At 43.2% G+C, this 17,080-nt stretch overlaps 1 protein-coding gene across 3 annotated transcripts in view; it reads right to left on the reverse strand.

Annotated features, from left to right (window-relative positions):
• The window catches only part of LOC137134184 (complexin-2-like), a 48,364-nt gene extending 31,727 nt beyond the window's left edge, over positions 1-16,637 (reverse strand). Inside the window, exons 1-2 of one of the 3 annotated variants that reach the window (XM_067518752.1) lie at positions 16,387-16,637; positions 15,292-15,410 (exon numbers count right to left, since the gene is read on the reverse strand). In XM_067518752.1, the coding sequence (XP_067374853.1) occupies positions 15,292-15,322 (31 nt within the window). In that variant the 5' untranslated portion in view covers positions 15,323-15,410; positions 16,387-16,637. Of the gene's footprint in view, positions 1-15,291; positions 15,411-15,536; positions 15,685-15,892; positions 16,039-16,386 lie in introns of those variants that run through there. The other 2 variants (XM_067518753.1, XM_067518754.1) reach the window with 2 other exon arrangements.
• Positions 16,638-17,080: the final 443 nt, after the last annotated feature.

The raw sequence follows: 17,080 nt of genomic DNA on the forward strand, positions 1-17,080 counted from the left end.
TCTTTTGTTTGCCCTCCATCTGTGTACGTGTTAATTTAAACTTGGCACAAAAGTGACAAAATGATTCATCCCTAAAACGCTGTCAGCAAGCAAAGTAACAGTGCACACTTTTTAAAGAAGTTGTCGTACTGCGTTATTGTGCTGACAATACAGTGGCTCTTCTAAAAAAGAAAAAAGAATTGAGCAGTGAGGGCTCACAAAAAAAGCTATTTTCTTGTTATTTACACTATGAAGCTTTCACATTAAAAAACTGATGGCAGCGTTCTAAAGCTTTTATTGATATCAATCAGTGCACAGCGGTTTCTCTTGGTAACAGACAGCAGATTGATTGTTTTATTGCACAGCAGTGCACAGTTCTCAGTGTACTTTTATACATTTACTCCTTTTGGTGCTTGTCCTCATGAATCACTGCCCTATACCACACTTGGAGCACATTGGACTAGGAGCAGATTAAACTTGAAAACACAGATTAAACAGAAATGTGTGAGTTCACAGGCTCCACATCTGCTGTGTGTCACAGCTGCAGCTCACCAAAGGAGAATGCAGCATTAAATAGGACCTCATCCATTATATCTGAGACGGTGACTCATTTTATACGTGCAGGGTAGAAACCTTGGCAGCGCTGCCCGGAGGTCCATTAGCTTGTCTTGCACATTACTCACTAATGTACAGTGTTCTACAAATCTCACTACTAATGGTGGCCCATTCATGCCTTTCATTAAATATCAAAAAGTTTTCAATGAAACTTTTAATGGTGTGCGCAGATATAACAAATAGAGGATTTGCTAGTATTCATGGAATTCAACCCGAAAATAGGTCATATTATGAAAACAGTAAAGGACTTAACCCCCGGTGTATCTGTGGAAAAGCCTTAACAGGACACGGAAATTAAATCTCGAAACTCGTTAAACATTAATCTACGCAAACGCTGGTCACCGAAACAGAAATCGGAGTGAGAGATCATGGGGAGGTTCACCTGGACGACGGACGCTTCGTGGCTTATTTTAGGACGAGTCTGGGGAAGTCAAACAATCCGCGATCAAACGATGGACCTGACAAAACTGGCTGCTTTTCCATTGAGGAGTGAATTGGTTTTTTTAACCAGAGTTGTTCAGCACAAAAGCAGCAAGCGAAACACTTCACTCTCACTGAAAACAATGAGAAAAAAGCCCCATTGTGTAGGATTATTGCCAACTCATTGAGTTAAGTTACATTTGCTCCCTTTGTATCCTGGCCAACGAGGCTGCTCAAGATTTCTACTATGCATACTTACCTTTTACCTGGCAAAGTGTTATTGAAGCATCGCTTATTTTATCTCAAAGCTAACTGCCGCGTTCATGGCAATGCTACTACTACCACCTGCCCAACGTGGCCGGATGAGGCCGGAAAGATGCCAGCTGGTGTTTTTAAAGAATATTGACATTAAACACACGAACGCACCACTTCATGTCCAAGGTGTTTCAGTTAGAAGTGTCAGGGCTCAGAAAACAACTACAATATTCAGCTAAGATTATAGATTTTTTTTCGGGGGGGGGGGGGGGGGGGCAAAATAAAACTCTTAAACAGTATGGTTGTATGGTAAATAGATTAAATGTGGATCACGCCCCATAACACTAATGCGTGCTATCCTGTAGTTATGTGCCACGCAGCCTCGCCGTCCACTATTAACCGCTTTCTAGGTCAAAGCGTGAATCAGTAATGAGAGTCAGTGGCTCTCACGCCGCCGGCGATGCAGGTAGAGTGTTTTGATTCCCCGAACTGCCCCCCAAGATCAGGGAGAGAAAAAAAAATCAACTTGGAGACATAATTATCACAAGAAAGTGAAAGAGCTGATGTGTTTGTCTACGTCGTGAGAGGCTCATTTGTCTTCTCACATGACCGAGCAGAAATGCCACGTGGTTTCAGAGTGTGTCTTTAAACGTGCACGTGTGTGTGCGTGTTCATTCGTCACTCCAATGGAAATCTGGAAAAACCATTTGTAGTATATAGTAAATATGGATTTACTCACTTCTTCAGTAGATGTGACATAAAATCAGGATTATAACGAGAAGCTGAGACAAAGAACCTCAGTGGGGCCTTTTGGCACCTGATCAGGGGACGGTATCCTACCATGCAGTGGGCGGATATCAATTCTTATCAACTTCTACTTTAATTGAGGTCTGGGCAGACTGGGGGACTCGTCCAAAACAGGGTGGGACACGTAGAAAATGATTTAAAAGCTTTTATACTCACAGTTTCCGAAATACTGACATGTATTACAACTAATAGTCTAATAGTTTGTCGGCGTGTTAGTGTCTGAAATGTCAAATATGTAACATTTTTTTTATTCCAAATAGTCATAAACAGTTGGGGGGAAGTAAAAAATGCCTCCTTTGCAGGATAATCTGCCTGGTTACAGCCACTAGAAAAGTTCTCTTGTGACAAAATATATGAAAGGACCTAAAATGTACATAACATTTGGTTTTGGTGTAACGATAAGGAGAGTGATTTGTTTCTGCTTCAGATTCACTTAGTTCTCTTTGTGCTGAAAGCTCTACACCAAGTACCTACCACCTTGTCGCTCTGGCTGGAGGTGGCACATGAGCGTGGCTAATCTGATTTTGGGTGCCACCCAAGACCACCCCTTCTGGCTCGGCTTCTGTCAGTAGATTCTTCCGTTCTTCCACTGTGATACTGTGTGGTTTTCTTTATGCACAACGACGTCAGCTTAGGGAAACGTCCTCGTTTGTGTTAATACCGGGAAATACAAACGTTGACTGTCAGTAGGAAGCAGATAATTCCTCTGTTTAGATGCCCACCCACCTATCCGAACCCGTCCTTCTCACTTTGTCTGTCTTTAAAATACGTCATCGACCGTCACTTCTGTTTTTGTCACACCGGTTAGCTATGGCTGCTAGATGTTGCCTCATTGTCTGAGCACAGAAAGGTTGAAGGATCTCTACCAAATCATGACTATGGACTCACAACGTGGGCTGCCGCCTCACAGCTAGAAGGTCCCCGGTTCAAATCCACCAGAATGTGGCCTTTCTGTGTGGAATTTGCACATTGTTCCTGTGCTTGTGTTGGATTTCTCCAAAGACCCACACTTCCGTTAGGTGATGGTTTGATTACGCATAAGTATGAAATGGACTACGCCCGATGAGTTTTAGCTGTCTGTGTGCACTGAGCCATTTTAGGATGCTATTCCGCTCATTCCTCTAAAGCCACTGCAAAAGCCTCTGCATGGTGAATGCCGTAGGGACATTTCATGGTGAAAATGAAAAGATGTGATTGACAACCAAGTCTGCCACATGGGGATTCCCTCTGCAGCTCTTGGACTGCCCACACCCGGCAGGCTGTTGCAGGGCAGAAAACCCCCACAGACTGGAGAATGTCAATCTATTGTCGCATTGTCATTGCATAAGGGAGACATTTAGTTTAGCACTGCACTAAAAACTTCTGGGCGGTTGCAGAGTGATATTTAAGGGGATTTATAAAATATTGAGACATGCTCGGAATTTAAGTCACACTGCTAATCTTGCTTTTTGCAGGGGGACACCCTGGACAGGCCTCCAGTCTATCTCAGGGTCAACACAGAGAGACATACACAGACAGACAACCATGCACGTTACTACTGGATTTTAAATAGGATTTGAACTGTTCTGACTTGTGCTGAGCTGTATTTTAAATTGTGCCGGACCTGCACTCGCTTCATGTGGTCTCGTCCTCAGCTCATACCCTTCCCTAAATAATATTCTAAACTGTTTAGGACACTAGTGGAAGTCCCAGCTGCCCCAAAACAGCACGTTAGCTCCAAACAATGCCAGAACCAAGCAGGTTAAATAAAAGTTTCTCCTCCTGTTTCCAGACGAGGTTTTCCGAACACGTCTCTCATGCAGACGTGAGTTTGTGAGTTGACTTTTAGAAAGTGTCTTCACTATGATTATAACACATCGTGACACGATGCCCTTCAGGCTACATTGCTGGACCATGATGACAAGCAACATATCAATTGATCAATCCTTTTCACAATGACACATTTTCAAAATGGCCCCTTCAGTAAAGGCAAGTGGTGGACGTGTGTTTGTGAAGCAAAGTCTGAAGTACGAGCTCTTCTTTTCCCTCAAAGGGATACAAAAGCATGATTGTAGCTGTGATGGTGAATGAGATGGCTGAATAGAAGCAAAGCGAGTATCTGGTACGAATACTTACTTTTTAAATTTCTTAGTTGAGGACGGAGACGTCATTCTTCCCCCAAAATAGTCAATATATTAAAAGACATTTATTCAAGCTAGTCAGTATTATTAGCTATGTTTGTAGTGGCACAGTACTGGCATAAAACGCATGAAATTGATCATTGCAATTGTGTGTCATAAACAAATGTTTTTAAATATATAAAAATCGATGTTTCTAGGTTTCCAGTTATTAATCGAATGGACTAATTAACAGAAATGTTCGTGTGTTGCTTTTATGCCAATAAGTGAACATAACAGGCAATAATACCAGCAAGTCCTCCAGCCTTAACACCCAAGGTTGTTGGTACCGACCCTGTCACACGGATGTATGACAGTTTGCTGACATAGCACCGCCACGTAAGGAGGAAGGCTTCTGTTCACATTTCAACCCTTTTGACATCCCACTGCAAAATGGAGGATATTGTTCCATACAACTGAGCGCAAAATGGCACAGGGTTCACACGTCAACAAACAACTGTCTCGCACTCGACTCTAACCGTGGTCTCCTGTGTGAAAGTCCAGTTTTTAAGGGGTCTGAAACATTGACCAGGTCACAGCACCTTAGGGGCTCCCTGATGGGAAATCTGAGATTTCCTCCATTCTTGTTGCAAGAAAGCTTTCACTTGCACTTGTGCATGGGCCTAACTTTTAAAAAGCAACAACGTGTCTGTTTCAAAGGCGTAACGTGAGGCGTCTGTGACAGCTCTGAGGCATTCAGGGTCAGTACAGAGTGCAGGTCATCTGTGTTTCTCTTCAAGTCTGAAATAGGTCAGTGTTCGGAAACAAAAACCAATGTTTATATGATACACAGATCATGTATTGAGCTGATTTCGATAACTTGTAGTCAAACTTCAGCAGTGGCGGCAGTGCTTTGCAATCCTCAGTGCTTCTCTCTCTTTTCAGGGTAATAATTCATGTCCAATCCTGCTCAAGCAGGGACATCTAGAATGGTGACCTACAGGTCTGCTGCGTCCCATTAGGGAAAACTGATCACAGGAAACATGTTGGAGTCCCAGAGATGTCAGCTGAGCTGGATCGTCTCTGTCACTGCAGTCGCTACACACATGCGAATTTGTTCTCTTTTCAGTCCCGTGCAGAGATGTGAAGCTTTACATCAGAAACACAAACTTTCACATAAAACAAAAAAGTTTTATGTTAGTCTGCATTTGAATAAAGTGAAGAATTGGAAAGTTTTGCAGATTTTGTGCATCACTACTCGTTATTGTCTTCCTCCTGAACTAATTAAAGTCTGTGATAACAGTTGTCCTCAAAGAGACACTTAAGTTTATTACACTATAGATACCCTTACCACTATATTTCCATTGAGGGGTTTAATTTAGAGTGAGATAGTAGATTCAGATTTTATAACCAGATTTTGGTTTTAACCATGTTCTTTATTTATTAGTTTTAAAAGTTGGCCCTACGGACTAAAAGATAAAGGTCACAATGATGTGTGTGCAGCAAAAAAAGGCAGATATAATTACGGCACATCAATTTATCTGAATTACACTTCCCCTTCTTTGAATAGTGCTAAAATGAGTTGATATCCACCATAAGACATTATTCTTTCTATGCCAAGTCAGCTGAAAGGCAGTTAAGTGTGAAGAGACTCGTTTGAATTTCTCATAGGGGCGGCCCATCCATGCGCAAAGGTTTTATATTAAATCCAGCAAGAAGCGTGTGTTACATGACAGGTTATTTTAGCTTGTGGTTAAATGGTCGCCTCTTATAATGTATATCACGTGTTAGTGACCTGATAGAAATGGACAGACGTTATAAATGTTATTTTGCAAAATACAAAAAGGAAAAAAATACATACAAACATTACAAAACCCCCTAAATGCATTGACATGTGACCTTAGTGCATTCATAACATCGTATTATGCCACATATGCATTGTCTAAATCAAAGCTTAACAGTGTAAAGACAGCTGCACAGTGACTGTATCTGAGTCTTTCCCACAGCTCTTTTAAAGATGAAGAGTGTGCGTGTTTCTTACGAAGACGTCATTCTCATTATAGCAGTGGTCAGAGCCAATGAAAGATGAGAAGGAAATGAGGAGCCACGGCTTTAAAGATGCAGGTTTGTTCACGTGCATTTTAAAATGAGGGGATTTCCTTCATGCGGAAAAGACTTGGACGTGTGGACGGAAACAACATCCCTCTGGGTCCAGGGTTTGGACACAAGGCACAAAAATATCAGCGCGTGAAATAACAAAACACACACTTCACCCTTCAGATGAGAGAATAATGAAGGTGCACATTCGAAATTCTAACCACAGTGAAAGCACAGTGTCCTCACACAGTCCAGTGTGGAGACAAAAAAACATCAGTGGACTTTTGATATTCTTCCGTGAAGTGATCGCCGTGCTTCTGTGGTCTAGGCGAGAAAAATGAGGTGGTAGAGCGAGGGAGCAGTGCATCCACAAAAATATGACTTTTTTTTTTTTTTACCTCTTTGAACAACTCATCAAAAGAGTCAATACACAACGGGGGCTTGTAAGGTTAGACGGGGGCTATATATTGTCCATGTATACTATATAACTATATATGCTCCAGGGTTTTTCAGCTAATCCTAATTAATCCTTCAGGATAATTATATTTTATCTCCTAAGTGGCTGCACAGGCAGAGCAGAGGGAATTGGTTCATAAACTATAGTGTGTATTACATTTTTACATTTACATCTTCTGTCTTATTCACAACACTGAATTAATCCATGTTTCCTAAATACAGAAAAACTCAAAAATGTACAAAGCACATACGTCTTCGTACAGTTTTTGTGGCGTTTTATGTTTGTCTGTAAAGCAGAGAGATTAGGAGCAAAAAGTGTCTGAAGGTTTATTTCGTCCTGTTTCGGTAAATTCATTCAAAGGGCACCAGCGGCCGGAAAGTTAGAGAAATGGCTTCTGACTGATACTGTATGTCCCCGGTTCAGTTCCCTGACCTTCATTACCACAGCTTGAGCAAAACACTCAACCCCCATCTGCTCAGTGGCCAACGGATCCTGCTGCGAAAGGCAGTTTTTGCTCAGTAAACATTTCTGCTTCCCTCAAAGGTTAAAAACACATTGTCGAAAGCAATAACTGTGTTTCACAGACGTGCTGCCTAAAGTGTGGAGAAATATCTAATAGGGCTCCGCGTTCTTTCGCCATGAAGCGTTTAGATTTTACTTTAATTTTTTTCTTATTTTTCTTTCCTTGCAGCTTTGCGACGGAATGGAGCTACAAGCAGCCACAGAGGCTTTCACATCTAAATTTGTCTGCAAAGATGCTTTTGTTTGCATCCCTGGCTCAGTGTGTATACGCATCCTTCCCCAATGCTCAGCAGTTATTATCAACTTATTTTCCGTTGTCTGATTATACAGAATGTTTCCATGTTTGTTCGGCAGATGTGGGAGTGAGACTCACATGCAGTCGGTTCTGTCTGTACTGTGGGGCTGTGGCTTCCCCCTGCTGTGGTTTTCAACAGGGTGGGAGGTTCCTTCACATCCCACTGATTACGACTCCCTGTGTGTGTGTGTGTGTGTGTGTGTGTGTGTGTGTGTGTGTGATGTTTTATGTCTCATGTGTTTGTGTGCTGCTCGCCAATTTCATGTGCATTTGTGTCAGCATCCCCCACAAACACACACGGACACACACACACTTGCGCTTTCTCACCTAAAGCCGGCTAAAGCCGACTACTAAGGTCCACCCCGGTCTCCCTTGTCTGTTTGTCACACACTTTGCTGCTCATCCCTCTTCTCTCTCTCCCCTCTCTTTCTCACTTGCCACACACAAGCAAACACTCAATCACACACCACAACACACACACACATCCACACAAACGCCTCCCAGTTTCCCGTGTGGCTGCCTGATTGATGTTTCCTTGCCTCGCCCTTTAGATTTACTGTAATCGGCGAAAGAGGGAGGGAGGCAAGCGAGAGAAGCAAAATAAATGGAAGGATGGAAGAGCAAAGATAGGATGGAGAGAGTAAGGAGAGGTAAAAAGGAGAAAGGCTTAGGGAGCAGAGCAGGGGAAGGTCAGGGATGGAGAAGTCAGGAAAATGGCACAGGAGGGTGGATTAACGGTAGGTAAGAAACGTGACTGAGAAGATCAGTAAATGAGGGAAGTAAGAGAGTTAGTAAGAGACAGGAGTTGATAAATGAAGGAGTGAATGAAAGTAGGAAAACAGAAGAAACTCAGAGCAGCTGAGGCCAGAAAACGAGATTGCAGCTTCTGCTGGTTCCGAGTAGAATCCGACTTTACAACCTCTGCCGCCGTCAGCTGCTGATGATATAACACCCAGTTTTAAGGATCAATTTGTCACTTTTCATCTCCTCCTACACCTCGTTCCCCTCCTCTTCCTCCGAGGCAGAGGGCAGAGATGCCAGCAGACGAAGGGGAGGGGGAGGAAGGCGGAGCCAGAGATGCAGCCTTATCGAAAGGCAGGAGTGAGAAGGCTTTTTACGAGCACTTTGGATGATGTCATCTGCAATGAATCCTTCCCCTCTAGGCCTATACGCGCACACACACACACACACACACACACACACACACACACACACACACACACACACACACAGTGCTTTAACAATCACTCATTTATCCCTGATCAGTTATGGCCAGTGCTGCAAGTTGGGGACGCCATGACTCTAAAAGAAGCCTGGACATAAAAACATATTTTATTATACCTCTAATTATTTTCCATAGCTTGAAACCTTACAAATTCTTCCTGCCTTTCGTGAAGACATCGGTTCCAATAGGTCTTGGAAAGACTTGGCCACTGTTGGTTTTTCCACTGAGTTTCAGTAATATTAATATTTTTTATTTGTGAGTCACAGAGTTCAGTTAAAAGATGCCAAATGAGCACAAACCTATGTAAAACAGCCCCCACAGATGATGAAAATGATCCAAAAGAGGTGCAGAAAAATAAAAGCCAGACACAAAATCAGGCACATAATGATGAAAAACTCTCACAAACTGCACACAATTAACAGATAAATAGGCCTCGATTTACTGAAAACAGACCAAGAGAAATGCAGAAACCGACAAAAACAGACAACATTTCCAAAAACAAATGTAAAATAACCAGAAACAACTAAAAAAGAAAGGGTGGGGGGCTTCCCCTGTCTGACCCCAGGGAACATGCATATATGTATGTCGATGCACTTGTTGACCAAAACAGTACATAAATTAATCCCAAATAAACAATTAATAACAAAGAACACACGGAAAATGTTTTGTGTCTCTTTCGGTCTTGGGGTATTGGGTGGGGGGCCTCATGCCTGTCTTTGCTCAGGGGGTGACATGAAAAAGTATGTGAACCTTCACAGAAAAAGACCTTTTTTTGAGACACGGACTGACGTCACCATCAAACATCAGACAACATCAAACGAAAAAAAAAGAACTTTTCTTACAGTTTTCCACCTTTGCCACTGCACAGGCAAAGCAGCTCGAGCTACATGGACCAAACAGTCTCCATCCACCCAGATGTTTCTTCAGTGACCCAGGACCCGGATGTCACGCTGCCATGGTCTGGCTCTATAACCTCCGCTGGAGACACTGTGCCAACACGGGTCTCCTGGTCCTGTCGGACGACCAATGGCCTCCCCTGACATGGGCCTGCTCCCCACCACTGACACAGGAGGCCTAGATCCCGGCTAAAAGAAGACATTGGACGACACCCGCCGCCCCTCATCTGGTCAACCGGTCCACCATGATGGAACAGTCCATCTGACCACTTTCTCCAGGGCCTCCCCAGACCAGCCGTACCCCCACCTTCACCACCACCATAGAAGAATCCACGTGCTGGTGGATCGCACCGCTCCGAGGACTCCTCAGCCTGCACACAGAGCTTCAACCACACGGACTCATATGCATTGAAAATTTCAATCTTTGCTGGGATCGTCCTCAGTACTTCAGACTAGACGGACCGCACCTTCCTGGGATCACAGATGTTGACTGAGAACATTGTCCACAGCGTCTCAGTCTCATGTGACTGACTGACCATTGGAAATACCCATGGCTCTGATGTGCTCCAACCCCCAACAACAACCACAGGTGTGAACAGTCTGAGATGTTTATAGAATCTGACATTCTATTATTTTAATGAATTGTTTTTGCCCAATAAAGACTTTCTGCTCCATCAACTAAACTATTTAAACCACAAATGAACACAAAGGGAGTTAATCATAATTACCTAATACAAGTTAGGGCTACCACTCATACAGAACCAAAATGCGCATTATTAAATATTAAGATCTCTCTTGTCTAAATCCCTGTTGATAAATGACTTGATCATCAAATTGTTTTATTCTGTCTCACTGAAACTTGGTTGCAGCAGGAAGAATATGTCAGTTTAAATGAGTCAACCCCCCCAAGTCAAATTAATTATCATGGCCCTAGGTGGAGGAGTAGCAGCAATATTTAATAAACCCCAGACCTAAACATAGTAATAACTCATTTGAAAGCCTTACTCTTAGCCTATCACACCCAAACTGGAAAACTCAAAAACCACTATTATTTTTTTATCGTGTACCGTCCTCCAGTCCCTTACTCAGAGTTTTTGATTTTCTATCTGATTTAGTGCTTAGTACAGATAAAGTCATTATAGTGGGTGACTTTAACATTCATGTAGATGCTGACAGTAACTGTCTGAGCACTGCGTTTAATTCATTATTAGATTCAATTGGTTTTTCCCAAAATGTAAATAAACCCACTCACTGTTTTAGTCACAGCTTAGACCTTGACCTTATGTATGGAATTGAAACGGATAATTTAATAGTATTTCCTCATAACACTCTTCTGTCTGACCATTTTCTAATAACATTTGAATTTACATCAATTAACTATACAGCAGTTAGGAAAAAATTCCACTACAGCAGATACTTAAGTGAAGAAGCTGTGAAGAAAATTTAAGGAAATGATTTCTTCATCATTTTCACCACCACGTGTCAATACAATGGAGAGTAGCCACCTTTATTTTACTCCTGCACAAGTTGATTGTCATGTTGATGATTCTGCAGCCTCACAGCATATGATACTAGATACTGTTGCCCCTCTAAAACAGAAAGCAGTGAACCTCCATGGTACAATTCACAAATGCGCAGCTGAAAGCAGGCATCACCAAAGTTACAAAGGAAGCGGCGCTCCACTCATTTAAAAGGACCCCCATTTAGGAAAAATAGTTTAATAATGTATAAATCCCACCGTAATAACAGAACGGCATGTTTTTCATCACTTTCAGAGGACAATAAGAACAACCCCTGGTTTCTGTTCAGCACTGTAGCCAGGCTGACTAAGAGCCAGAGTTCTGTTGAGCCTAGTTTTCCCTTAACTCTGAGCAGCAATGACTTCATGACTTTCTTTATGAATAAAATTGTAGCTATTAGAGAAAGAATTCACCAGATCCTATTCAAATCTAGACCACTATCCAATCTCCTGTTTATTTTTAAAAATCAGGAAGTAGTTGTAAAGCGATTATGTGACAACCTGTAAAAGAATAACCAGTCTGAAAATTTCCAGTCAGGATTTAGACTTCATCATGGTACATAAGCAGCCCTGGTGAAAGTCACGTACGCCCTTCTGGTGGCTTCAGATAATGGACTTGTGTATATACTCGTCCTAATAGGCCTTCGTGCCATATTTGACACCACTGACCACAACATTTTATTACAAAGACTGGAAGATGGATTGGGATTAAAAGTTGGTTATGGAGTTCCACATAGCTCTGTGTTAGGACCAATGCTTTTCACTCTGTATATGTCATCTCTTGACAAAATTATGAGTAAACATTCCATAAACTTCCACTGCTATGCAGCTGAAACCCAGCTCTATTTATCTGTGAAACCAGAAGATACTAAACAACAAGACATAAAGGCCTGAATGTGCAATAATTTCCTACTTCTAAATCCAAACAAAACTGAAATTATTGTATTTGGTCCTAAAAATATGAGAAAAATATCATATGAGGAATAATATCAGGTGAGGAACCTTGGAGTTATTTTTGACCAGGATTTGTCCTTTAACAAACATATAAAACAAATCTCTAGAACAGCCTTCTTCCACCTACGGCACATTGCCAAAGTTAGGATCATCCTGTCTCAAAGTGATGCAGAAAAGCTAGTCCATGCATTTTTAACTTCTAGGTTGGACTACTGTGATTCCCTACTTTCAGGATGCACCAGTAACTCCCTGAAAAAGGTCTGCAATTAATCCAAAATGACTGGAATTAGCAAGAGAGATCATATTTCACCTTCACTAGCTTCTCTCCATGGGCTTCCACTAAAATCTACAATAGAATTCAAAACCCTCCTCCTTACTTACAAAGCTGTTCAAGCTCCATCATATCTATAAGACCTCATAGCACCATATCATCCCAGTAGACCACTTTGATCTCAGAATGCAGGCCGACTTGTAGTTCCCAGAATTTCCAAAGGTAGAATGGGAACCTTTAACTATCAAGCTCCTCTCCTGTGGAACCAGCTCCCAGTTCAGGAAGCAGACACCTTCTCTACTTTTAGGTCTAGGCTTAAAACCTTCCTCTTTGATAAAGCTTATAGTTGAACTTTTAGTTTTAATGCAATAGGTTATAGGACTGTTGGGGGACCCCCTCCCAAGTGCAATGAGCTCCTCTCCTCTCTTTTCTCTCTATACATTTATTTGTCACCACTGTATGACATTAACTTTGTGTCTTCTCTCACCAGTAGTTGTCTTTCTCCCTCTCTGTGTCCTTCTCTCTGTCCCTTTCTGCAGGTGTCCCCGGGGTTTGGAGCTGTGTGTTTTCCAGTGTGCAGCTACTGGTCCTACCAACCTGCCCGGACTTTATTCTGTAAAGTGCCTTGAGATGACTTTGTTGCGAACTGGTGCTATATAAATAAAGTCGAATTGACTTGAATTGAAGCTGAAGATGTTACGGGTGACCGAGACGAGTGCTTCCTCAACTTTGCTCTTCACTGTACAAAACAGACCAGAATATAATACACAGCCTAGACGGGAGCAGATGGAGTGTGAGTTTCTCTGCAGAGTGTTCAGAGAGAGGAGTGAGATAATAGCCCACAGCTAATCCACTGCACACTGAAAACTCATTACTCCTTAGGAAAAGAAGAAGAAGAAAAAAAAAAGAAAACGTGCTCCCCGAGGTGCACGGAGGTGGTAAGAAATACTCTGCTTCAGGTGAAGACCTCACAACCTGCCTGATTTTCCTCGTGTGTGAAATTTCCTTTATGCGCGGTTCAGCAAATTTGACTTTTTGTCTTGATTAATGTGGAGATACTATATAGTATGTACAGCAGAGGGCACCTGCAGCTCCCCAGGACTCTCGCTAACGCAAGCCCCAACAGCAGCAAGCCACACACACACACAACTAACAAACACAGCGAGAAAGGTAGACAAGCAGCCTTAAAGCAATGTAACACTGTGTGTTTGCATGTTACCTACAAATTATGCAGACATTACTTTGCTACCAGGGGTCATTACTTTTTCATGTAATTCCTGGCTCCACAGAACTTAAACGTTTCTAATCAAACACTAAGTAAATACATTGTCCTGCAGAGGTTTGCATTCTTTTTTTGTATCATGAAACTTTATTTTAACATTTTAATGGAAAGGCACTGAACAAAGCGCAGGAGAGAAGGCTGTGAAAATGGAAACACTGGATAAAGGAAGTAGGAAGCACACTGCGGTAATATCACTGTATCACTCAGACGCTGACAAACACCTGCCCAGCTGACAACATGACGAGCTCAGTCAGCTCCGTCTACAAATAATACCATATTATCTGCAGACGCGTTGCGATTTGCACCATGAGTCCACACTGGACGGCACTTGTCACCGGTATTTTACGTCAAGTAATCTTTACTCGGGAGTAGAGATTGCAAATGAATCAGGGTGAGGTGCTTGTGTCGATGTATGTGACCACGACAGAACCACACAGGAAGACGAAGCCTCACGTTCTTCAACACCTTTTACAGTACGTGCTGCACTGTACAGATTCAGTGTGACACGTCCTCAGATGCACCATCACCTCTAGAGACTGTCCAGCCAAAACAAACATTAACTAGTGCATGTAGATGCTACATTACGTCACATAACGCCAACTCGCAATGTGACAACACAATATGTATGTATCTATATCTCATCTCGTCAGATTTTGTCTTGTATTTGGTGCTGGAAGTATAGTGTTCAGTGTCAAAGTTGCATCATCCTGTTAATGCAACTGTTGCTTCCTCCTATTTATGGCCAAGTTTTATTTTCACTTTGGACGAAAGCATTTCACAAAAGTACAAAAGTGTGAAAAATGGTATTAGACGCCCTGAAGCATATGAGCAATGGGATCCAACACTTGCTGGTCTGTGCTCCTCACGCTAAACGCGAGTGGCCGGAGAGTTGCATTAAGCAACATAATCTGATCACACTTCTCTCCTTAGAAGCAACGTGAGTGTTGGAACGATGACCTCTTAATAGGTAGAATTCAAAATAACATCAATACTTATCAGCTCTGGGAGCTTTGATCATTTGAGCAGAGAGATTTCACCTCGTGAAGATGCCACTCATTGCTCATACATGTTCACATTTCTTCAGAACTAATGACCTTGTTATCATCACCTCTGCAGCACAAGCAATTAGAAAAGCAGTCACATGCCTGAATGCTGGAAGGAAATTATTTATCTGAATCTTCTTTCCCCTGCACCGACACAGCCTGATTAATGCTAAGACTGAGCCTCGGCACCGACCTGTTTGGTGCCGAGGCTACACTCACTGCAACACGAAACACCCTTCTGAGTCCAAAGGTTCAATATGAGTTACAATAAGCTGCATTCAGGGGGCCCCATGAGCCAGCAGACAGGGTCATGTGTGCAGGGAGCCAGCAGAGGGGGGGGGAAAAAAGGAGGGGAAGAAGAAACTAAATAACTGACATCCTCCGCTGCAGCTGTTGAAGAGAACAATGCTGTGTGGATTCATGCAGCACCACGCAAAACCACCGAGACGAAGTTTGGAGAAAGAAAACCGCCAAACACTCTCTGCCACACACACACACACATTTACAAATATATGCATTTACACTGTCGTGTGCAACTGTGAAAAAAATCGAGCATACCTCCCAACGCTTGTTTCATAACGAAATTCATGATGATGGCTTTTAATTCCCCGCCTTCTTGATCGGGGCGATGTTACATTCAATAGGTGCGGGTAAGGTGAAGTCCTTTGTTGCCAGATCTGGAAGAAATAAAAATAAAAATAAAAAAACAAAGAAAAAAGAAAATGCGTGTTACTTTCCGAAATTCAATGATCCTAATTTTAACAATCATAAGAAGAAAGAACGGATTCGGCACTAATGCTCACAGTTACTTAAAGAGGTCACTATGAAGTCACTGCTCCGCGTTAAACATTTAACAAATACTACAGAAAGATCAACCGATGGTTTTGACATTCGCTCCACATTTAGCCCCAAATGAAGTTTGTGTGATTCTCACGTCTCTGGACGTTTGCGTTAGACACGTTTGTTCAATGCGCCAATTGAAGGACACTGAGGTCAATGGTTCAAACACGGCCCGCATGCAACGGGAGACGCAGAAAGAAAGCGTCAAACGTTTTTTAGATTTACGGACCGAATCGTCAACGGTGGCTCATTATTTCCTCGCATTTTTATGGTGCTATCAGTTTTATGTCGACGATGTGTCACGACAATCGGCAATAACCTCAGTGTGGCCGAGCTTTGCCCGCAGCCGAGCGACTTTGGGGAAAGTGTGCGCGGTGCAAGTCCTCCGCCTGGCAGGACAGTCTGTTGTCATGCATGTGGACACCGGACTGAATCACTGCCGTGTATTGTTTTATTTTTTTCCCCTCTGATCATGTGGTAAAACTTTCCACCCTCCATTGGAGGGACATTGGAAACAGTCATCCCGCTCCGGCACCAAAGAGCTGCTTGTGCAATGAATTGAAAGAGGGATGCAGGCTGATGCTACACACGCAGCGAGCGTGCACTGAATTTGATCCAAAAAAAAAATAATAATAATAATAATAATTCAAAATCAAAATTCGATCTGATTGTGCATCCGCGTGCAGAGACGAGCACCGATACGCATGCACTTCCTTGTTTGACCGGCGCCTGGTTTCAGCACCACCGCGAGCGGAGAGCTCCCCAACACGCTGGATTGGGCTGAAAGCAGCCGCGGCGCAAGCGGTGATTTACCTCCGTCCGGGGACTGGAGCGAAATCCTCCTCACACACTCACACACCGAGCAAGAATCACAGAGCAGAGCTTCGGAATGAAGTTATCCTGCAGCAGGCAACAGCAGCACGGGCTAATCTAAATGCTCGTCCCTTGCATCTCCGGCTCCCGGTGCTGGAAGAGGAAATAAAAAAAAAGGACGTCCTTGGTGCTTCCTCCTGCCTGCCTCTTCGTCTTCCTGCACACTCACTCACTTACACACACAAACACACACACACACGTAGAGAGAAGGAGGAGGAGTAGATGGGGGGGGGGGGGTGGTGGGAGGTTTGTGGAGGGTGAAGCAGCTGACGTTCACACGGTGATGGGAAGGAGCGACTGGTTCACATGGAGGGGTGGCGGGACAAACGTCCCACCAGCGTCCCCCTGAGCGATCAGAGAGAGATCAATTATTTAGCCACTGACGCTGCGTGGCTGCTCTGTTCCACAGCCCGCCTCCTCCTCTCCGTTCGCACTTCCAACGGTAGTGCACATGTGATGTCTCTTGCTTTGTCTCTGTTGTCTTTGTCACTGGGACACACATTCCTGCTGCATCCAGGTGAGGTGACGTGGGAAGCATTTCAAAATGCTCCTCTGGTGTTGCTAGAGCCAATGCACTGGCTTTTAGTGAAATCCTAATGTTCTGTCTTTACCCAGACAGGGGCTCCTTCGGGGG

The sequence above is a fragment of the Channa argus genome, chromosome 10, assembly GCF_033026475.1.
Source record: "Channa argus isolate prfri chromosome 10, Channa argus male v1.0, whole genome shotgun sequence".
Lineage (NCBI taxonomy): Eukaryota > Metazoa > Chordata > Actinopteri > Anabantiformes > Channidae > Channa > Channa argus.